Here is a 24,198-nt window from a genome sequence, read left to right on the forward strand (position 1 = left end):
ACAGTCCTTTTATTCTGACCTCTTCACCAGATGTCTTTTATCTGAATAAATAAACGTGGTTAAAATAAAAATAAAGAAACGACTTATGCTTCAAAGCAAAAGATTAATTTCTGGCTTTGGATTAGGCATTGCAAAATTTATGTACTGAGATGAAGCTCAGATGTTTCTTTCTGCCACTATATTATAACTGTATTCCTTAATGATTGATATTTAATTGCTGCCAGTAAAGTAAATCTTAGGTTTCTACTTTTTTTTTTCCATCTGAAGCTCAAGTTGAAGTCCTGAGCCCTTTCAGTAACCAACTGTCCGTCTCTGTGCTATTCTCTTCCTCTCCTTTGTTTGTTGTCTGGTTTAGGAGTGCTCCATGACACCATTTGTCTCCATAACAAGTTTTAGTGAACAGCGCTTTGGTGGGCCCACCTGCAAGAACCCTGGTGCTGGTCGCTGCTCACCACAGGCCTCCTTGGAGTACCCACAGAGGAGGAGGCAATTAAGGTCTGAGGAAGGAGCAATAAATCTCCATAAACTTCAGCTAGCCACTCTCCCCCTACTTTCGCTGGACACTCAGATAATGCATCTCTGCCACTAAAGCCCCCATATGGACTTGAGAGGAGATGAGGAAATTTCCCACAGCTAAACAGCTCCTTCTCAAAGTCTTTCATTGGAGATAAGCCCATAATTCACATTGGAGAAAGTTTGGACAATGTTGATATGATGCGCTGCTGAAAATATTCAAGATTTTATTGTTCAGCAATACTAGCTTTTTTTTTTCTGGTTTGGGAAACTTAACCTATTTATTGGGCTGCCAATAAGCCTTAGTGTTTAAATCTAAGCACCAAAGTCAATCACTTTATAAAAAAAAAAGTAAGCTAACTGTGTAGAGGCTGGAGGTGGGTAATACGAGACTGCCCTTTGTCAGGACAGTTTCATGATAGATGGCAAGCTAGGACAGATTTATGGGTAACAGAAATATTTTTGGTCCAGAGACCATTTTTACAGCATGTCTATGACATGAAACCACTTTTTGTGTAAATATCTAGAAAATATTATTTAGCAGTGCAGTTGAGAGGAAGACTCTCTGGTCTCACTAATCAGACAGGACGTGCAGCGGAAAACATCCCTCTTGAGAAGGAAATGCCTGCTTCCTCTTTATCATATTCTTAAGGACATGCTCCTCTGCAAAGCTGCTGATGTATGGTTTTATGACCACCACCTACGGACAAATAGGTAATGTGTGAGTGCTTATGTGCATCTGTTAGATAAAGAATAGAAAGAGACACACAGAGAGACAGAATGGTGCAATTTATAGCTGTTTTCCCCCCAAAAGAATTTAATTAAAAGAAAAAATTGAATCTTTTTGAATATATTTCGCTATTGATGAACACTGTATCCAACAAAAGTAAATTTACAGTAACGTACTAACATTATAAGAACTGTATGCAAGTCTCTGTTTTTTCTTGGCATGTACTTAAATGCCTTTGTGTGTACCGTGTATACCAGGCAAGCAAATAACTCTTATTGGCTAATGGCTTCTCTACTGTGTTTATAGCCAGATTTCAGAAAAACAATCTTGTCAGACTGTTTCTTCATTATTCTTTGGAAAGGACAGCATAGTTGAGTTTGGAGTCTCTTTTCTCCCACTGGACTACTTATTTTTAGGATGGATGCCCATACATGGTCAGCTTGCTATTTTCTCCATCTTACTCAAACACCTCTATCAGGGTTCTTAATGATAAAAACACCTTTAATATAGGTAACATTTAATGATTTCACAATTCATATTCCTTTCAATTAGCTTAATACTTATTTTGATACCGATGTTTAGCGAAGAATTTCAGAATCACTTTTTAAATCACTTATCACTAATAATTTAAGTCACTAAGGACATCATCATCAAGGGGAAATTGGTATTGTTTTCATCCTCTTTACTGGTCACATACAGTATAATGCGCAAAGCAGCCACTACAGGCACAAAGGTTTCTGCTTGGTGAGTGCTGAAGGGAATACATGTTCTCAATGGTAACTTTCCTTATAATTATATTATTATATATTATTATATTTGCACTGCACAAGACATAATGTGGATTGCACAACACTGGTCACTATATTTTTCATTTCCAGTTAATACTAATACAGCTGCTGTTATTGTGTATATATATACACACACACACACACACACACACACACATATATATATATATATATATTTCTTCATAGATTCTTATATAGTTCTATACTGTGTATTGTGTATTTTGTTGTACAGTTATTTCATTTTTAACCTTATTTTTTTTTATATTTTATTCCTTCCTAGTTAAATTTACCCTTTTTAATTTTTCATATTTATTTCCTATCTTATTCATAGCCTTTTCCTTTTTTTTCTTTAGGTCACGAGCAGTTGTCTAAGCATTTCACTGCATATCGTACTGTGTATGACTGTGTACGTGACAAATAAAATTTGAATTTGAATTTTATAAAGTCGAATATCGGCCATGTGAGTTGACCAGACTTCATAAAGTTTGTGTGTTGAAGCAAACATGGGAACTGGCTATTTTATGACTGGTCACTTTCAGCGATAAACAATGTCATTGATTAAAGACTATATGGTGGTAGGACTGTCCTCATTTTCCAAATATTAAAAACAAACAAAAACTGGCACAATTGGCTCTGATAACCTCATGTAGGCTACTGACAAAAAACTCCCCCCAAACTATTATATAAATTGGACACATAGACATACTCTTTAATTTAGAGAATCCAGGTAGAAGAGTAAAAATGCAATTCTTAAAATATCAACGACCTCCTTTTTCATTTTCAATCAATATAAAATTAAATATCATCTATGAACTTAACCTAACCAAAACAACATTGTTTAGAGAGATGCTGAAAATGGTTACCATTTGAACAAAAGCCTTGCAAATTATCAAAGTGATGAAACTGCATCCTCCGTTTGAGTGACTAAATATGAGTGAAAACTGTTACTGAAGTTGTGTTAATAGTTCTTTCAGCATTTGCTGCTGATTGATATGTAAAAGGTGTCGACTTGATATGTGAACCATCGTTCCCCTCTGCCTTCAAGTTAAACAAGCTACCTGTCTGGCACAATTTACATAACACACATCAGAGGGGGGGGGAACTGCTGTGTGAGTGTGCATGTGCATATTCTACCTTTCAGTGACCTGGAGATGCACTGTTTCTGTGCACTGGTAAAACCACATGTGGAGGTGGCAGTACAGCTCATTCGATCCCTACACCTCTGTGCTGTTCTTTTTTCCTCCTGCCTATTTCTTCTCTTCGGTGGCGTGATATCATTTTACCGGGTCACCAGATTTCCCAAAGTCACACTGGGGCCATGTTGCTCACCTTTTGACTTTTTTACCTCTTGAACTTAGAGAAATTTCCTTTGATAGAGGTTAAGACTGCCAGCTGTCATTCTCACCTCCCACTTATTAAAGACTGAAACGATGTGCAGTAGAAGGTGTGCAGTTTAGTGAAAGTAAAGAGGCAAGCAACAGAAGAAAACTGATAAGCATCGAGCTGTACTTGTAGAGCAGCTCATCTAACATTAATGGCAGAGTAATTGCTTTGTAACAGTAACACTTACTAGGCCATCAATAATGACCAGGGAGGTGAGTGTAGAGTTACTTGGTCGGGATAAGGGTCCATTGTGCCTGAGCTGAAGCCACAGGATAAGCTGAATGAGCCTGCAGTTATGTCGGACAAATATTTATACAGTATAATGTTACTAGAACATTCTAACTAGAGGAGACAAGAATAGGCAGGGTGATTGAAAAGTCAGCTACACATGTACTCCAATTCTACTTTATCTAAGGATCTACTTTTGGATCACTCACTAATCAAAGTTCAGGAAATGCATTAATGAATGTGATCCCTAAAACTTAAAGAGTATTTCTTTTTAGGGTACTGTGAGAAGCAGAGTTCTCGAAAGCTTTTATACTGTTCAGTTATACTGTTAGGTACGTCACCGTGCACTCAGCTGACAATTTATGTGATTTGTTAAAACTGAGAAGATAAGAGCACTTGCCATCAACCAAAGTCAGTACACATAATGAATACTTTATTGTAGTACAACACATTATGCGTTAAGTTCCCTGCAGCACAAACTCCACCCTTGACTGAAGACAGGTGTATTTAGTGGTTTTCAATTATCTGCAAAGAGCTGGTCTTTTTGTTTAAGCAGGCTAAGTTCATGTCTAAGTATATAATTTTAAACAACTAGAAAACCCAAACATATTCTGTGAGTAGTTTTTGGTTTGGATCTATTGATCTATAGTCAATCGAAAAACATTTGTGTATGCACAACATTTTTATTAGTCCCATCATGCTGCAACAGACAGAAGTAATACTATAATAAGGAGCTCCAACTTGAACTTGGCTGTTTCAGCAAAAAATCCATGCTCCTCTACTGCCAGAGTAGTTGTAAAGTACTGCAATGGCTCTGCGCCCCCCCTGGGGGGCAGGCCCCACACTTTGGGAAGCTCTGCTTTAGGGTACGCTTATTTGATTTATGTCAGATGATGGTACATATAAAATAGTATTGATACTGGTTTAAATCACCTGTTTTAGTATTACCACAGTGACTAATATAAAGAAATGTATCAAAATGGATTTGTTATTTGTGACACTCAAAGCTGAGGTAAACAGCCTATTTTTGTATGAAATTAGTCTGAGAAGTAGATAAACACCTTGTCAGGGCTCTGTTTTCAGGCTTTAAAATCATGGGTCTCTTCAAATCAGAGAAGACAATAAGTATATTAAAGAGTGAAATAAAATGGAAATAAAATGTGCTGGTGCCAAACTTTAGGAAAAAAGAAGAGGGAGCTGGATATTTGTCTGGACTACAAACAGTACTACATTTACAGGCTGTTCATGTCTCTGCTAAATAACCTTGAATTCAGCATTCATGTAAAGGAACAGCATCAATTTTAAATGCCAGTTGAAATCCTCAGAATTATGCCAAATTCTGTTGAAATGGAGACGTGTCTTTGAGATGTTGTGAAGAAACTTCCTATATTTATTATTCAAAATGTTTTCAGAAACCAGTACTATGGTTATGTGGAAAACCATTTTCATGCAAAATAACATGTAAACCCACTTGAGTACTGAGTGATTATGTTACAGAGCTGTGGCATACAATATTTGCACCCAATAGAACTTCAGAAAGTACAGCTATGTGTAGCCTAGTAAATAAATTGTACTCTAGGTGAGCATGAAAAATGGCCTAATTAGCCTAATTCTTTCCGTAATGAAATGAAAGAAGTGTGTCTTTCTTTCGAAAAATTGGAAGTTAAGACAAATACACCAACTTGGGTTTTGAGGTTATATTAAGTTGCCATGTGACCTTACATGCCACTCTTCTCACTGCCAAAATAGCCCTCTGAACATCCACAGCTGTTGAAGCCCTCTCTTTGAACTTGCAGCAGGAGGCCTCAAGCACCGCCTGGCCCTAAGCTATCCCGCCTCCCCACCAACTTTGCAGTTTGTAACCATAGCCTGACGTGGACTTTTAAGAGGGCTCAAGCCTCCCACGGCAGCTGCTCGGCTGGTAAATGGATCCACATACTGTAGGCAGATCACCTGAGAGCTCCAGGGGTAGATCACTGGAGAGCTGCTCATGTGTCCTGCTGCCTGCTCTGTTTGCAAAGAACCACAGAGAAAAATACATGGAGGACCCATGAGACTGACCAGAAATGAAAACTGCATACTTTAAAGGCCAACTGTTGTATTTAACAGACACTGTTCTACAAGGTGTATTGTAAAACTGAGAATAAAAGTATGTATCATTGAGAAGAGAAGTATGGTGCAGAAAACCAAACAAACAAATAATAAAAAAAAAAGCCCAAAATAAATAAACAAACAAACTGTGTACTTAAGGGATAAATGCGCGGAAAGTAGGTGGTATCTACTAGTGTATAACACGCATTAACATTTATGTTAAAAATATCTGACAATTCAACTGACTTTTATTTATACTTTTCTTTCTTTAAGCATCACTGTTCTTTTTTCAGCAATATTAAAAAAAATAGAACACATAACAAACCAAAACAAGGAGTACTTTTTCCAGGTGATTTTTTTTCTTTTGAAAAAAGGAACAAGTATTTTTTTTTTTTATTTTAGGCCATTTGATTTTATTTATTTGTTTTTAAATGTGTGTTATTTTCACTGTAAAATAATATTGCTCATTTACTATTATTCTTTATTTATCCCCAGATATCCCCAAATAATTTTATACAGTGCAATAAAAAGCTGTAGTATTATTTATATTCATATCATGGATTATGCCATTAGTACAACTAATGACTGACTAAGGCACTGACTCTCTAATAAGAAATAGATGTCAAATGGAAAAAGACTGGGTCACTGGTACAGTGACAGCTGGATGGGACATATAGTCATTAATGAGCAGTGACTAATTGCTTCATTACTCTTTGGGATTACAGTGAATTTCTATGGGATTTTTTAACATTCCCACTTCAAACAGTAATCATGCCTCTTCTTTTCTCTCACTTGGGTGTGCAGTGCTTCAACCATTCAGTTTGTCACCCATGAGACCATGTTATGAATTAGAAAAACCTGTTTCCCACACCTTCGGGATGCCATTAAAATATAACAACCTTGAAAATATTATTAATAATATTGGATGTCTGCAGAAAGTTACATTTTAATGTTGCTTGCGGAAAGAGTCAAAGTCTGTGCAGAAAGTCTGTTTAGACTGGGTCAGTGACTGCTAGGACAAAGTCTATGTTAATGACCTTATCTCTGTTTACAGCTGAAAAAAAAACTGTACATATAATCCATTACTGCCTTTTTCTTATGAGTAGTGACCCTAGTTGATAGAAACATTCCAAAGTAACAAAGGACACTGTCTAATTTGTCACAATTCATATTAAAAGAAATAACCAAAAGAGACAAAAAGACAGAAGCTGTAAATCAGCAGTAAATAATGCCCTCATCACAGTGATTGGCACTGTTTGTCCTTCACATTGCTTCATGGCTATTACTATATATTGCTGTCAGCATGAAATTATATTCTATTTTTGCTCTGGTCAACTTGCAGTAACTCCTTATAATCACAGCATGAGCAAGAGCCTTCTATTACTTCAGCAGAACTAGAGACCGTATGCTTTATCACAGCTGTGATGGCTCATCATAGATCAATATTATCTTGTCAAAGATAACACTTTTCTTCAGAGAGAATCTTTACTTAGCATCTTTATTCTGTAAAAGAAAAAAAAGTGAGCTTTTAGTTGGTTGCAGAATGTGAGCCATGTGAACAGCCAATTTCTAGTAAGACCTACCCTGCATTTCTCTCCCCCCCCCCCAAAAGAAAAAAAAAACTGATATACACTGTTTTCCTTCTTCAAAGCCACTGTGATATCTCACTATTGGATACATTGCTATGACAGTTTACATTTGCATTCATGGTCATGGGCTTTGAAGATCCTCTTTGTCAAATTTATTGACAATGACTGTACTGGATGCATTGTTATAGTGTTTTTTGCATTCATAAATACACATTTATATCAAGCTCAGGGTGATTTGCAATAAATTTGATCATTCTTTTTATTATTTGGAACCAAAGTCAACAGTGAAACACATATAGTACTTTGATTTATGACATCAATTTAAGCCTCAGCTGTACAGATGTCATTTTGCTAACAAGCTAAACCAGAATGTTGAGCAGGGTAAACATTATATCTACAACATATTACTATTTTCAATGTAATCATGTTTACAGGCTGTTATTGCTGCTGTTGTACTTTTGTGTAACTGGAGTTTCTTTCTTTTTCTTTAATAAAAAAAAGCTTTGCGAGGTGCGCCTCAGAAAATCATTAACAGGCTAACTGCAATGTTGAGGTGCTGTGGCAAGTTAGCTGCTCTAACCCTCTCTAACCTGCCTTAGCTCTTGCCACATGCTTTCATTTTTTTTTTTAATATTTTGAATAGTTATGTAAACTAGCCGGTGCACACTGATGTATTTTGGTTTATTTATTTTACTAAGATTATCTTGATTGTCACTCTACAGATGTGATAGTGTTACTAGACATGCTGAAGACAAATAACTATAATGTTTTTTTGGTTTGCTTTTTTGAAATGGTATAATATTTTCATTCACCACAGTCAGGTTTTCTTTAATGCACGGACCACATATTTATCGTCAAACAAGTAAGTACAAATTTCCTTTGAGGTGAGGTTAGTGTGAAAGGAAGGAGGGAGTGTGGGGCAGACTGAGGCTGCAAGGCAGCAATCACACAAAACACATTTGGAGATCATTATAGAGCCAGTCATGCTGAGTGACTCCAACAGACTGAAACACTGCTTACAGTGTTTAAAGTGGATTTGATGAAAGCTTTCATTCAGTCCAGCTCATTAGTTTGAGCCTTGGATTGTACACATTCTGAGATTACTCACTGTGGGCCTGTGCTGAGCCGCCAATGCCAGAGGGTTTACTTTTCATTTATTTCTACATAAATAACTCAGTAGAAGCACAAATCTAAAGCAGAACACCTAATATGTTCAGAAAGCATAGCACATGTCCTCAACATCACTCTGCTGTTTGAAAAGCAATATGTGGGTAGCATTTCAGGCAACTCTAGCAAAAAAAAAGCAAAAAAAAAGAAAAGCTTTCACTGCCAATGTTTCACCAAGCCTATATTAGAAATAATTTAAAAATGTGTAATAATTTGAGCAATCCTATTGAAAAGAATATTGTTAACCTGCTGGTTATTCACACAAGTTGAAGACTTGTAGCCGACCATATGGCAACCATTGGCTACTAGGCAAAAATGTGTATTCCCCAATCAGCTGCAAGCGGTTGCTTTGCTAAAGCGCTGTTCACGTGGGGCAAGAGACCTGTCACTGACCCTCTGGTCACCACCACCTTGGGAAAAAATTGTTTTCCGCAACTAGCAAGTGGATATTGGAGTTGCTGGTTGTTGTGGTTGCCGATAGCAGCATGGAATGTGCTAACATGACTGCAAACACTCACAAACTATTTACCTTCAAAGTAAAAGCTTTTTGAAATGTATTTTGTTGCAGGGGAGAATGAAAGGCACCGCTTTTACTTTGAAGGTAAGCTGTCACTGTTTTTGGTCTGAGGGTAAATGGTGAGTATTTGCTAAATTCTGACTAAAGCAAAGATTTTTTGTTCAACTTTTGCTTGTCAGTAATAAACAAATATCCACTTGGAAATTCTCTTTAAACATTTCCACATGCAGAACTAAAGTATCAAAAATACCTTAGGGCAGTGGTACCTTTAAATACAGACTTTGAGTATTTGGCCCATAGCTGGTGAGTTGACTACCTCTGTCTCTGATTCCTGTACACAGTACTGCATCACTGTGCTATAAGAAACACATTTTCCACCATTACCTTTAATAGAATTGAAAAACCTTAACACAAAAGGGTTTAAAGCCAGACCCTATTAACATCCACTCCAGAGCAGTATTGTTGTACTTTTCTAGAAAAACATGGCTCCCAATGTTTCTTAGAATCCATTGAAATTGTGAATGTAGGCATACTCTGAGTGTACAGGGTTGTTTGAGTTACTTCAATCCTTATAGATACGTGGACCAATGAAGAACAGGACTGTAAATTGAATATAGAGTCTCCACTTGAAAAATGGCAAAAAAAATCAATAATATTTTGCATGGCTGGATCGTGAAGGTTCCAAATAGAGCTTCAACATGCAGCAAGAAGAAATGTGCCGTTTGACGCCCCTACACCTCCTGAAAATCCATTGTTCCACCGAAGGAAAAAGGACCCCAGACCATTACGGTGCCCCATCCACTGTGGCACGTAGAAAACATCTCAGGTGAGATCTGCTTGTCATGCCAGTAACGTTGGAAACGATCAGGACCATCAAGGTTTTTTTTTTTTCTCATCAGAGAATAAGACTTTTTTTCCACCTTTCAATGTCCCATGTTTGGTGCTCTTGGTGTCCAAACGGTCAGTTCTGTGGCGTTCAAGGAAACAAGACCTTTGAAGACGTTTTCTGTTTGTGAAGCCCTTCAGTGTCAGATGCCATCTGATGGTTATTGGGCTGCAGTCGGCACCGGTAACATCCTTAATTTGTGTAGAGGATTGTCTGGTGTCTTGACGGACAGCCATTTGGATCCTACGGCTCAGTGCTGGTGAAATTTTTTGGGGTCTTCCACTTGACTTTTTTGTTCCACAAGCCTCAGGATCATTTAAGAAATTCCAAATGACTGCCTTACTGGGTCCCACCTCAGCAGCGACGGCACACTGCAAGAGACTCTGCTTATGCAACAAAAAGGAAATTTTTTTTTCCCTTTTCCATAAGAACGTCATGACAGTGAATCCACATTTTTGGATAGATTTGGTCTTTTAAAGGCATGTGGTCCTAAACCTTTGATCAGCTGCAAAACAGCCTATTTAAGTGATGTTTTCAATAAACTGCATGCTCAAAAAATGTTTTGTCTCACTCCCATTTATTCTTGTTGCAAGTTGAACATTACTTGGAAGCTTGTTAAGATTCAACCATGCACCTTAAACTTTTGATCTGGACTGTATTTAGGTTTTGGACTGTTTTGGAGTGTTGATTGGATAAAATAAGGTGTGCTGTTGGCTCTGGAAGTAAGATTGGCAATTTTAATATTTTCTAATGTGCCCTTAAACCAACATATTAATTCATATTAATGTTCTCTAGAGATAGTTAAAAAAGGAATTTGTTGAAGAATGGATTACACAACACTATTACTGAATTAACTAAATTCAACTTTTAAATCTGATGGCTGGCAGTGAGGCTATACACTGGGAAATTATTCTCACTGCAAGGTCGACATTTAGCTGATGCTCTTATCTAAATGTTAAAGATTGGAGCCACATTTCTCTTTTGTTCTGGTCTCCTTGATGCCTTGAAGCCTGTGTCCGAAAGCATTCATGCGCATGGAATGATGCAGTCATTCACCAACATGGCCCTAGGCCCTTACGGACGGAAGACAGAACAGGCTCCTGTCTGACTCAGCTCAGGTCCACACAGTGGGCTGTCAAAAACCATCATCTTCATACACTCCTGCAATCAATACCTTACAGCCTCCTGACAGAGTGTGTTAGTGCAACACACTCCTGTTTATTTCGTACTCTTAACCACAAAGAGGCTCAGTAAAAGGATAGCGTGGCAAAGGATATAAAAGGGAACAATAACATTTTTAGTGACAACACAAAGTCTGTTCATTCCTACTTTGTTGGCAACAGTGACAAAAAACAAATCAGAGGGTTTTGCAACAGCAAAGTGTTGAAGTTATTTCACAAATTCCCACAGTTTGGAATTATTTAATGCTTTTTGTCCATGGCGCCACATAAATGCAACATTTATTTTCTCTTGCCTGCTAAAGTTGCAAGCAGGGATATTTTGCAAATGTTACAAGTTGTTGCAACAATTCTTGCTCAAAGTCTGTGATTTATAGCTCAGAAGCTGAATGCTTAAGCCTTTCCAAAAAGTTTTGACATAGGGCTCAACTTAGGAAGCTCTGGACGAGTCTATACACAGCACACAGCTACAGCACAGTGCTGTACATCAATGTACACTCGCAAGAGAAGAAACACATTAAAAGCAGTGAAGTTAAATATGCTTTAATTCAATTACATTTATGCATTTTTTGTTGCTTATTGTGAATGAAAAACTACACCAAATAAAATCAGCTGAACTTTAAAAACCTTGACTTTAGAGTGTTGAAATATCTATCTCTGGAGGACTGTTAGTGCTGAAGCACTGTTGAAAATTTTCACAAATTTAAAGTTAGCAGTAAGTTGATGTAATTAAAGCAGAGCTTTGGCTGATGAATAGCTACAGTGTCCTCATCTCAAAACATTACTTTCAGAATTTGCAAATGCAAAACTGAAGTATATTCATTTTGTTAAAGATGCACCAGGAAAGCCAGAAATGAGAATGAAGATTTTTGACCTTTCGCCTACAGTACAAATGTCTCTATGGAAATTATATGTATGAGGCAATCAAAAGTACAGCCATGGAGTTTAGTCTGTATAATGTAGCCTGCTGTCAAAGTTACCATATCTGTTGCAACATCAGCTACTTGTGTTCCAGGGCTACAAGCCAGCTTGCCCTTAAAACACACACATACAGTGAGATGCACACACATACACACAGACACACAGGAACACACACAGACGCACTTGCAAAATCAATAATCTTCAGTCTCACTTGACAAACAAGCACACCAGAGCCTCTCTGTGGTATGAGGGTTTTCCATCCTGCCAAGTCTTGGTTCCAAAACTTGTGTATAAAGTTGCATCTTCTTTTTTTTAAGATGTTAAAAATCCAAAAGTTTGCTTACAGACTTGTGCCCAAACTCAGCTTTGTTCCACAAACAGGAATAGAGTACAGATATACTGTAGTAGCTCCAAGTCAGACTTTCACCTTTGAACTACAAAGACTGTGTAGGGCTCAGTGCCAAAACAAATACATTCTGTCATTTATAATTACTTTCAAATCATTATAAAATCCTGCTAGAGGTTTTAATGACTTTGAAAGTTTTTGTTGAAATAGTGGTCAGAATTATAATTAGGGCCGGGTCACATTAGATTTATCAACAAACTTAAGACAAGAATTTTGATAAGGAATGCATACTACGCATAGACATGCGTGCACAAAAAATAAAACGAGAAGAAAAGAGTAGTATTGATATGCCAAGCACAACTCTGCATAGCAAAAGAAACTCTATTATTGCTAATAAACTGTGATGTGTGATATATAAACCCTCTGCTTGACTCACCCATGCTAACGTCCAGAGAGAAGGGGTCCATAGTGAGCGGTCTCTGCCAGACAGACTAGAATTCTGTCTTCCACTCTCAGGTGATAACTTGTTCTGGAGATCAGAGAAGGTCTATGTATGTCAGACTGTTCTCCCAACAAACTCTTTTTTAATCTTTTTTTTTTTTTTTCCGGGCTAGCTCACTTGCAAAGAATGGACAGTCCCCTGATGCAGATCAATCTGTTTAGAACTCTCCATTCTGGGCATTAGGAAATCCTGGCTTTCTTTGGGTCTAAAGCAATCGAAAGAGAGCAGTGCATGGCTAAACTCCTAAACAGGACTTTCTCATGCTTGCTGGTACCTTCCAGGACAATGCCACTGGTGATAGGGGTTTGTTTTTACTATTTTTTATGCTTCAACACCACTTTGTGCTGCACATGCCATCATACAAGAACACAATAATGAATATTATCAGGGCTTCACACACTGGTGGTGCATGCTAATTTGTATATATATAAAACCATACCGGTACTACAAAATGCAAAATCCAAAATGCAAAAAAAAAAGAAAAAGAAAATGAAAATCTCCCCAATGAACAATCAACAAAGACTCAAATAAATGAATAAAAAAAATATTGCTAATATTCAGTTTCCCATCAAAAGCTAAACCTTATATCGAAAAATAAAATTTCCACCATTAAGGCAGTGGACAGGTCATTTGTCAAACAAGTTTGCAGTCTTGGAATGATATGTAACATCATTCCATCATATAAATTGTGGCACAAGGCCATGGACATGTATGAGCCTATTTGATGTTTAGACATCTCAGGGTTAGCAGTTCAGTCCCTGAACTGTAACGGCCCAGTTCAATGAGCTTATTGTGTCTTTCTAGAGTTCTTGTTCATTGTTACCGTGTTCATTTTCAGAACTAGATTATACTCTAAATCAAGGTAGTTTTTCCTTCCTTCCATCAATTTGGTCATTTGGGTCATGTTCATTCCCAGCAGTCACTTAATCCATAATGAATTTGCTTTTAATATTTGAGATTCTTGCTGTGTCAAAACCTATTCGCTCTCAACATCCATAGAGGTGTACAGTTAGATCCACCTTTTTACCACTGTACACCATTATCAATATGTGACTGAAGTCCAGACTTTTAACTTTTATTCAAGGGATTTTACAAAAATGTTGCAATGTAATGAAGTTTAGGCATTACATAAATTATTCACAATTCCCACATTTTTTAAGGCTCAAAATTAATTGGATACACTACCATAATTTTAATTATTGGGATTGTTTTAATATATGGATGAAAATCCTTTGCGCTCAATGAAAATGCTCTAATCTCTGTTAGGACTTTCCTATAGCCACCATTAGTTTCTTCTTGTTTGTATGTCTTTCTGCATTAAGTTTTTCTATGTAATATGAAATTGAAAAGCATGCTCCACAGCTGAGATCATGGCTGACATGGCCACTGGAGAATATACAATCTCTATGACTTAAGAAACCCCACATTTACCCTCTTCTCCATGCTTTTTGCTTCCTATCATTCTGCTACAAGTTATTCTCACTTTCATCCTCCCAAGTAATTTTTAGATGGATACAGGTTCTGTGAAGATTATGTGTGTGTGTGTGTGTGTGTGTGTGTGTGTGTGTGTGTGTGTGTGTGTGTGTGTGTGTGTGTTTTCTTGTCAATTTTCAAGTCTAATATTGTTCATCTTGTTCTTAAGTGTAATCAGTGGTTTGCCCTGACATCTCTTTGCGCTTCATATTTAAAATTGCAGTTAAAAATCTATATAATTCAGCACTTAAGATGTTATTTCTGCTTCATTTCTCATGAAAAAACAAGTCAGGAAGCTTCACCTATAATACTGCTAATTAGTCAATTGTGCGATTGTCAGCAATTGTCAGTAATTGGCCAAAAGTGTTTTTAAGCAATTTAATCCTAAGTGGCAGTAATTAAAAACATTTTGTGATATTCACATATTCACAAATGTCTCATACTTGTCAATCAAAATATAGATGAATATATTCACCATGCAGGGAAATAACAATTCTTCACTTAAAAATAATACAGTTTAAGTATAAAATATTTCATGCATATTCACTTTTAATGCATTTTCAATATCTCCCCTTGCTCCATCCAACAATATAAAGAACTCATTCGTTAATACTGATAATGCTTGCCATGTGTCTTTACTGTACCTTATGTCAAATAATTTCTCTGCTCTTTCATCAGAAGTATATAATTATCTTATAGCTGCTGCTATCAGCTCTGCTAATATTTTTTGCAAATTCTTTGCATCCACACTACTGAAGATGCTCCGTATACAATATCTTTGTCTGTCGATATTTTTTAAATGGAAACTTACCTAGTAAAATACATATGTGCATGTGGCACCTATGCTAATGATCCAAACCCTGGAACCAGCACCTCCTTGCAAACTTCCGCAAAAATTCTATTACATAACATTAAAAAACAAAAGTTTGAGCACGCAATAATTGTAATAGTCTGGCCTAAAAAATAAAATCAAAAGTACTCTACTACTTTATATTTTTGGACTATATCAATATCATAAACCAAATGAACTAACCTGTCTTTTCTGCAAATTACTGGGCAGCCAGTTATTAATTCACCCCATTGGATGAACTGCCGTGAAAAAACAAACAAACAAACAAACAAACAAACAAACAAACAAACAAACAAACAAACAAAAAACAAAACCCTGATTCATGATGCTACTAAACCATGCACTAACTTTTGATAATTTATTTCATGCCATCCTGTGGTTGATGTGCTATATATTACCTTACCTTTAACGCCCACATTCTGACCTACAGCTTGACTTGGAGGTCACACCCCTTTGCACGGTCACTGGGTAAATATTTCCTTCCTGATTCAGCAAAGCAACGTCAGCTGGGAGGGACAGACTGGCTTTGGATTTCAGGGGCTGAGCCAGACAGACTTGTTTGAGGAAAAAACACAAAACAAAACAAAAAAGATGATAAAAGAAGCAGTAAAGGCTGGTTGGTTGTTTTCTTAATGTACCAAGGAGTGGGATGATTGGCCCAAGGAAGATCTCTGTATGTCAATCTTCTTAAAAAGCAAGGTCCATGCTGCTTCAATTAATTTCTGGCCTTGAGGGATTCTTGACCATTGCTTGGGGCTCCAGAAGTACACACACACCACATGTGAATGTAGGAAATTTGAAACCGTTTAAACAAATCAGTGAAGAATATCAGTTACTTGGATTCCTGCTGTCATTCAGTCTCTTACCCTGCTGCACAGGCATTTGTCTCCATTTGATTGACTATGTTGTCGTTTGCAAAAGTAGGAAGAAAGAGAGAGACATTTCTCAATGTATTAAGACAAAGTACTTGCACATTATTTCTCCTAGCATAAAACCACGCTGCAAAATTATTGCAATCACATGTAGCTGGCTTTTAAGTTGAATACAGCTAATAAGCTATTGGCTGTCTGTAGGACCTCTGACATTTGTGTGAGTGCATGTGGATCTGTCTAGCAGACATGCACGTGTAAAACACAGATGGTCAGATGTAATAAACATGGCCAGTGTTTTTGGCTCACATAAAGGGCATGGCGCTGGGGTTTTATTTCATCACAGCCTTGGGGCATTAATGTGTTCATCCAGACTCTCAAGTGGTCTTTATGAGGGAGAGGAGGGAAGCCTGTTTCCACCTTGTTTGAAATCTTTTTTTTTAAACAGGGTGTGGCAATAGGGAAGTGCTGGAATAACGGAGGCCATGGGGAGTAGGGAGGGAATTAAGGTGGCTTCCAATTGGTGCCGGATGTTTGAATAGGGCAATATGACAGCAAGGGCCTTGTGACAGAGGCCTGTTTAGAACCTCAGTTGAGCAGGCTGCACTGTGAAGCAAGTAACCACATCTGTTTTCACTCAAAACAATCAGAGACCAGCACTGCAGGCAGCTTGTGCCTGTTATTAAAGGCTTTCTGGGGCCTGCTGAGGGACGGCCTAGACGCAGTGATTTATCCACTCTTTGGTGAGTGGATGAAGACAAAGTGTGATGTATATGGACATGGAATTCCAATCAGTGAATCTTGCCAGGACACCTACCCTGAAAGCATGATGAATTGAGGCTGTCTTCTGCAACAGTATGAAACTGGTTCTCACATTCTGGATTAGAGAACAGATTTCACTATTAATGGCTGTATGTCAAGATTGTTTTCTGTCATTGCCCATAGTGTCTTACATGGTTCAAATCCAAAGATATGAAGGGTAGGTCGGCAAATCTTTTGACATTCGCTGCTTACTTATTGTTATAAAAGCAACAGCGTGAAAAACGTGCCTTGTGGGGCAGTGTTGCCTTATACATGTGGCCTGATGTGTACAAGGCGACACTGCCAGGCTGTGGCTTACTCAGCAGTCTAAAGTTTTTCAAAGCTTGAATAAACAACTTTGTCTCAGCAAATTACCTTCCAGTTGTCTCTTTTAGACATTTGAAGGTAAAACTCATGGAAACCAAAAAAAAAAAAAAAAGATTCTGTGCATTTCCTTAAGACCCAGTCTAGTTCATTGGAATCCCAAAGTGGGCTTTTAAATAATTTGAGGAGAGCCCTCTGGAAGCTGAATAATTCACAGCAGCATGATGAAGTCTCTAGCCAGCTGGGTGTTCCATTAGTAGACTCACTACTCGACAGCTCTATTGCACAGCGGTTCTAGCAGAGGGACGGAGTGCTGGGGAGATGAGTGTGTCTCTGTGAGGGGAGTGTAGGAGAGGGGGGAGGGGGATCATCCCATCCTCACTCTGCCCACTTCAATTACATCAGCCACAGGCTCCACACATCAGAATCAGGCACCGTCTGCCTCTTTTGCTTCAGACAAGTTTGTCTCCACCACACCCAGCACGTGCCAGCCATTCAGCATTTGCTAACCAACCTCAAAGGACCCCAGTGCTGGGCATGTGAGGAGAAGAAGAGGGTGGGGGGGGTGTAGTAGTGGTGGCGGAGAAAGGTTTGCCCACTGAGCACTTCACAGTGCTGAGTCTTGACATCTAATTCTTCTTGCTATAGAACCCAAATAGACAGTTTTAGGTGTGAAATGGCTGCTGAAGTCAGTAGACCTGTTCTCGTCCAGGTAGTCGCCATCACTGGGAACAGTTCTTTGGGACAGACTGTTGAAAAATGCTGCTGTGGCATCATTACCAGCTTAGCTCATATAAACTGTGCTGCCAGAGGTAGGTATTAAAACAAATGGACATAGCAGATCAAACTCGCTAGCTGTGAGTAAAATCTACTTTCTTCTGAGGCATCAAGGAAAATAGGATTTTCTGCTGGGGATATCTGCCTGGTTACTGTCTCTCCCACATGCCAATTATTTGTGAGCTGGTAACCATGGTTTGAAATGTGATTCAGACATTTATCTCTCAGTGAGTTGCTATACCATACAGGTACACACGCATTGCCAGAATTCCATTCATTATAAGAAATAATGCAGAATTCCAGTGCACCCTGTGGTGCCCTATAGTCGTCCTTGTGTTCTGAGGATGGTTAGTCTATCCATTCAAGATATCACTCAGATTAACCTTGCCTGCATTCCCAAGGCCCGTCTCCTTGTCTATACATAAACCCTGTCAACTCTTCCCTGAGTGACAGAGTATGCAGCCTTACCTTGTGCTGCCAACCACCCACATTCATAACATCATCACCTTCACTTGGCCATGTCACTCCTCTTGTGGGAGAAGGATATCCTCCACCCTTCCCCTCAAGGACAGCTGGGTAATGGTCCTCATCCTGACTTCTAGCTGGGATGCAATCACCTGTCGTTCTTGTTCTGTACGGCACAACCCAGAAGTGAAAGACAATACAAAAGGGGAATAAGTTGTTTTATTGAAGGGAGGCATATGCATTGCAGGGAACTGCAGTTTAGGTTTGACATTACATTAATTATCATTCCACATGCTTATGTATCAGTACTCTCATTTTATTGTACCTTGTTTGTTTTTTTAAATAATTTTTCCCTTACATGTTTTTTCCTAACAGAGTGAAGTGGTAAAAGATGTTTTATACTGTTTCTTTATTATAAAGAAGAAATTGTTGCTTATACTTTTTTTATATATAAAAAAGATGTTTAATTGATATTTTATTTCAAGTAAATAAATAAAACTATCGCTTGTTGCTTATACTTTTATTCTAACTGTCGGACTTGGAAAAACTCTAAAGCTTGGTGCAGCTTTCACTTGCTTCTAGATACTATTTAGTTACTGTAAAAAGTTTGAATTAAAATGAGCCTCACTGAACCACAGAATAAAACTTTTTAGTAGTTGCCTCAAGCTTATATACCAGGCATGCTGCATGCTACCTGCCAAGCATAAAGCTGAGATCAAAAGAAGCCAGTGTCTAATGATGGTATTCAAAACCTTAGCAAGATGTAGAGATCAAAAGATTATTCCTAGAAGGAAGAGTAGGTATATAGTGGACTTTAAATAATCACATGCCAGAGAAGGCATAGCTGTGTTCCTCTCTGTGGTGTATGTGCAGAGAAACAAGTACAACAAGTTTTATATTGTACATGGCAATTATTTTTCTCCATTTATCTCTTAAACAAAATTGCACTTGCAGAATACAGTTTTTTTTTCTTTACATCATTCTTTATTTTATTTTATTTTTTTTGTTTTGTTTTAGTACCTTTTCTAGTGATGGGTAGTTGATGCCAGACATGGATTCTATAGTTTAATGGTTTATCACTATTTACCAGTAAATTGAAACAATACAGACCATCACCATACAGATCTTCCTCTTTAACCCTTTAAGACCTACCATAGAACCAAGTCCGCCAGAGCTTATATTATATTTTTACATGCTGTGTAGCCATTTTTGGGAGCATTTCAAGTTGCTATACATCAATACAACCATTATAGCCCAAACTTTAATAATATGTCTGCATTAGGTGCATAGTAATTACATAAATTGCAAAAAAGTGCAATAAACTACAAAAAAATTGAAAATCGTTTTTGTTTTTTTAACATATATTTCTAGTTAGAGAAATTTAAGAGGCTCATCCCTCAAAACTGTAAATACAAAAAAGTTGCACAAACTAGTTTCCCACCACAGGAAATTTATTTTGAGTGTCTTCATAGTTTTATTTTTGAAATACACCAATTTTTATATACTGCAGGAAAAACGAAAATAAATATTATAGTGCAAATTTGCAAAATAACAGCATATGCATCAAAATAAACTATTTCCAGCAGTGCAATATGAGTCCTAAGCATCCCAGAAACGACACAGAAAGTCATAAACTCAAACATAACTTTTTAAAATACAAGTATAGGCTCATAAGGCCCCGATCGTAAAAAAACTACATTTCCGCAAAATGACGTCACTTCCGGTTTCGGGCAGGTCATGCGGTCATGTGATAGTTCGCGCTGATGGACGTAGGAAGTGTTACAAACAGCTGATCGGATCGGCGAAGCGTGTTTCTGGAATATCATGTTTTTGTTGCTGCAAGTGATTTTTATGCAGTTTTTGCAAAGCTATATGTGGAAGGAAACTGTGACCGAGGACAAGCTGATGGCATAAGATGTAAGTACAACTCCTCCGGTTTCATATGCAAAAAAAATTATTGCGCTAGCTTACATGGTTGCAGTGCTACCGGGATTTAAAAATAGTTACGCAAAATGGAGCGTGCCCGCTCCGATCGGCTGTAAAGGGTTAAGCTGAGGACTCCTGCATTGTGTAAGTCTAGACTAGACTCTGATTAAAATTTAACATCTGCCAAAGTTCTGTAAATCTTTCATTTTCCTCTGGGGCACAGCGTGATGACTCTAGTGAACACTAATGAACATATAATGAGCTGCAAATAGCTCTCCAAATGGTCTGGTTCCTACACTGCATCCTGTGTCCCTAGATTCATCTCAGCTAAAAAAAAAAAAAAAAAAAAAAGTCAAAACAAGTAAACAAGATTACTTCATCTGATCACAAGCAGAGTGATAGGTGAAAGATAGACAATGGTATGATAATAATACCCAAGATACTCAAGATTTGTGACACAATGTTATATAGCAAACAATCCTAATTTGGATATGACTGAATTTGTTCTCTTTTGTGACTGCGAACCTCTTGGCTTATAAAGCAAAAAAAAAATCCAGAATATAAAAAGAATGTAATTCCTTAAATCTTCATTAATCACAATGATGACAGCATATCGATAACTAAGAGTGCTTTACCCTATTGAGACCGCGTCTAAAATCTCTTAATCCATCACCAGCTTGCTGTATTCCAAATTCCCAAATAGTCAGCTCTTGCATATGATGCAAGCGGCTTTTTTAAAGGGTTTGAACTCCCTCCAGCACTAGGCAGAGAGTGAAAATGACAGAGGGATAACAAAATGTAGAACAGGGATAAAGAAAATTGCTTTAATTCATGTGTTACCTTCTCCAGAAGCCTACCTAAATCTTCTTAGATTAGATTAGATTAGATAGAACTTTATTAATCCCTCGGGTGGGTTCCTCTGGGAAATTCGATTTCCAAAAAAGCACAGCACCGACAGAAGTTACAGAGTTACAGAATATTATATATATATATATATATATATATATATATATATATATATATATATATATATATATATATAATACACACACACACACACACACACACACACATATATATATATATATAAATACAGAGACAATATAAATAAAATATACGAAGGGGATAAATAGAATAAATAGGAATAAAAATAAAAATACAAGTGAATTGCACATTTCAAGTATTGAGTCTAAGTTGCTATACATCAATACATCAATACATCTGTCTGTTAATAAGAAACACTGACGTAATGCTGACTGCTGGTGGAATATCATTTCCATCACAAATCTTTTACATGCAACCCCAATTTTTAAGCTCTTGCCTTTGAATGAAATGTCAAGTGTAGGCCTTAGCCAAAGGACCTCGCCCTCAGAGCCGCTACTGACCAGCAAGAGTTCAACAATTCTCCTATCTATTATTTGACTACATAACAAAGGGAATTAAAGAAGTCCTCACTTCTTTCTTCTCACTCACACACACACACACACACACACACACACACACACACACACGCACGCACGCACGCACGCACACACGCACGCACGCACGCACGCACACACACACTTTCATTTAGTTTTAATCTGCACAAAACAGCTTCCAAAAGGTCTTCCTCAGCCAGTCATTATGATTGTCAGTATGTGAGTATGTGACTGCTAATTCAGCACTTTCCCTGTCAGCAGCAGCATGTGACTTTTCACATTATTTTCCAGTGACTATATAAACCACTGCATGCCAGAAATAGGGTACCTGTCATGTGATGGCAGAAGCCAATTCAAATACTGCCCATGCATCATCATCACTTGTGAAGATGCTCGACGCATACCCATGCAGCAGATTTTCCACAATAAATTGTGTCCTGTGGCCCTATTACTCTACTCATGCCAAGCTGTTGAAAACCTTAATGAAGCTATTGTATTTGTCAGGTGGTTGTTTATGTGAGTATGAGGGCACTCTGCCAAGTTATGTGATGCTGTTAATGTTTGCGTTAGTGCCTGTTACATTATCTGTAAGTCTTGTATGATTAAACTGTGGTGCATTCACGTAGGTACACTTGTGTTACCTTATTTTGATGAATGTGTTTAGGAACCTGGACTGATCTTGGATGGGTAAAGGCCCCTTGATTTTCTCTGTGCTTGCTCACGTTTTGATTTATGCTTATACAGCTGGGGTAGGGACCCATGCATTAGCTCTTTAAATAGGCCCCAAAGGCTTAAGGGTGCCACTGGAAATATGCAACACTCACCCTCCTTGTTTTATGTTTTTTTTTCTTCACTTCGGTAAATTTTCAATTTTTTTTTAGAATCCTCAAAATGTTCACGGTACTATTTCAGTCCCCTTAGTTTGACTTTCATTTACATCCATGGACAAAATGAAAACTGAGCAAGACATGCATGAAGAGTAAAGAATGAATTCAAACACAGCATTTTCTCTTAAGGTAAAAAAAAAGAAAGAAAAGAAAAAAGTTTTGATTGATTGGAGAAAACCGAGAAAACTGGCAGCAGACTAAAATACCCACCTCTGTGGGACCCAGAGAGTGTTCTTTAATCTTCCCATGAATCAAACATAAATTGCTCTCTGCAGTGGTTTAGGTGCATCAGACTGAAGAATTAGTATCCCTGTTTATCTTGCTGAACTCAAACATCAACAGACAAAAATGTGCACTGGATTTTCTTGTTTTATCAAATTTCTGTATATTTGTGTTAAATGTGCACTGAATTCACTAAAAACCTGCCAATTGCCTCTCTAACTATATCACATGTTTTCAGTTTCAGTAGAGATGCTCCATTTTCCATTTTCATCTTTGTTACTTTTCTTTATCTTTTTGTCTATCAGTCATTCAGTAAGAAAATCCTGTGTTATTAGAAGGATGATTTACAAAAACTGGTCATTTTTGTCTCCACAATTGCAACTATATTCAAAATTTGTGTTTTGAAGTTCTGTGCACATAAAGAGTGGAAAAGGAATGATTTTAACAGACACAACATCCTGTCATATAGGCCAACATAAAGAGGGTTAAAAAGATGAAGGTGATGAAAGGGAAAATAAATAAAACGAAATAATTATGATATTTTTTTTTCTTTTACACACTATTTTGTCCTTGTTGATTTAGATCATTCACACCACAAGCCCTTATGAGTACTCTGCCCAACTGGGACCAAAAGGAGCAGTTGAGCAGATCACAAAAATCTACCAAAAGTGTGTAAACAGACAGGAAGTGAGGGCTTTCCTGTAGTGTAAAACTGAAAGTTCTGGAAACGGTGCAACATGGATATTCCATTTGCACACATGCTGCAAGCACATGATGCAAGCACAAAACAATCTGTAGTTTATACTGTGGGCTTTTAGGGCATGCTCGTAACAGAGGAAAGTAAGTAAATCCTGCTTGAAATTGCTTTTGATTTTCTCTTGATAAGTAAATTGTTACATTACTCAACCTATGCCTCCCTCTTTTCTGTTCTCTTTTCTTATTTCTCTCTGTTTTCTTTCAATTTCCTGCTGTACTCCTCACAGTCTATTTTTCACTTTAACCTCCATCCATTCTGGTTACAGCAACCAACCTGAAAGCTGCTGATAAAGTCATCATCATTCTCCTTTACCCGTTCCCTCCCTCTGATACCCCTTGACAGCTCTTCTCTTCCTATAGTAAATGTTTACTTTCCCAGCAAATGTGCACAGACTGTTGGGAAGCTGACAGCCACCTGCTTGTATGGCAAATGCCCCCTGAAGAGTTGTACTTACAAGCACTGGTATCAAATACATAAGACATTATTCAGATGAGGGCGTGGGGTGCCGTGGGATTGCATTCAAAAATTACATCCTGCAGAGACTCTTAAGGAGGAGCGTGGATAATGAACATTCACAGACATCTACACTG

General features: G+C 37.7%; 1 protein-coding gene across 2 annotated transcripts in view; it reads right to left on the bottom strand.

The window, feature by feature from the left end:
• rxraa (retinoid X receptor, alpha a) overlaps positions 1 to 13,016 on the bottom strand; it is a 168,160-nt gene extending 155,144 nt beyond the window's left edge. Inside the window, exon 1 of one of the 2 annotated variants that reach the window (XM_085279112.1) lies at positions 12,774 to 13,016. In XM_085279112.1, the coding sequence (XP_085135238.1) occupies positions 12,774 to 12,804 (31 nt within the window). In that variant the 5' untranslated portion in view covers positions 12,805 to 13,016. The remainder of the gene's footprint in view (positions 1 to 12,773) is intronic. The other variant, XM_085279114.1, reaches the window with a different exon arrangement.
• Positions 13,017 to 24,198: the final 11,182 nt, after the last annotated feature.

Source organism: Mchenga conophoros, linkage group LG7 (assembly GCF_057382185.1).
Source record: "Mchenga conophoros isolate Kocher_MC1m ecotype Shallow Benthic linkage group LG7, M_conophoros_male_GT1.1, whole genome shotgun sequence".
NCBI classification, from domain to species: Eukaryota; Metazoa; Chordata; class Actinopteri; order Cichliformes; family Cichlidae; genus Mchenga; species Mchenga conophoros.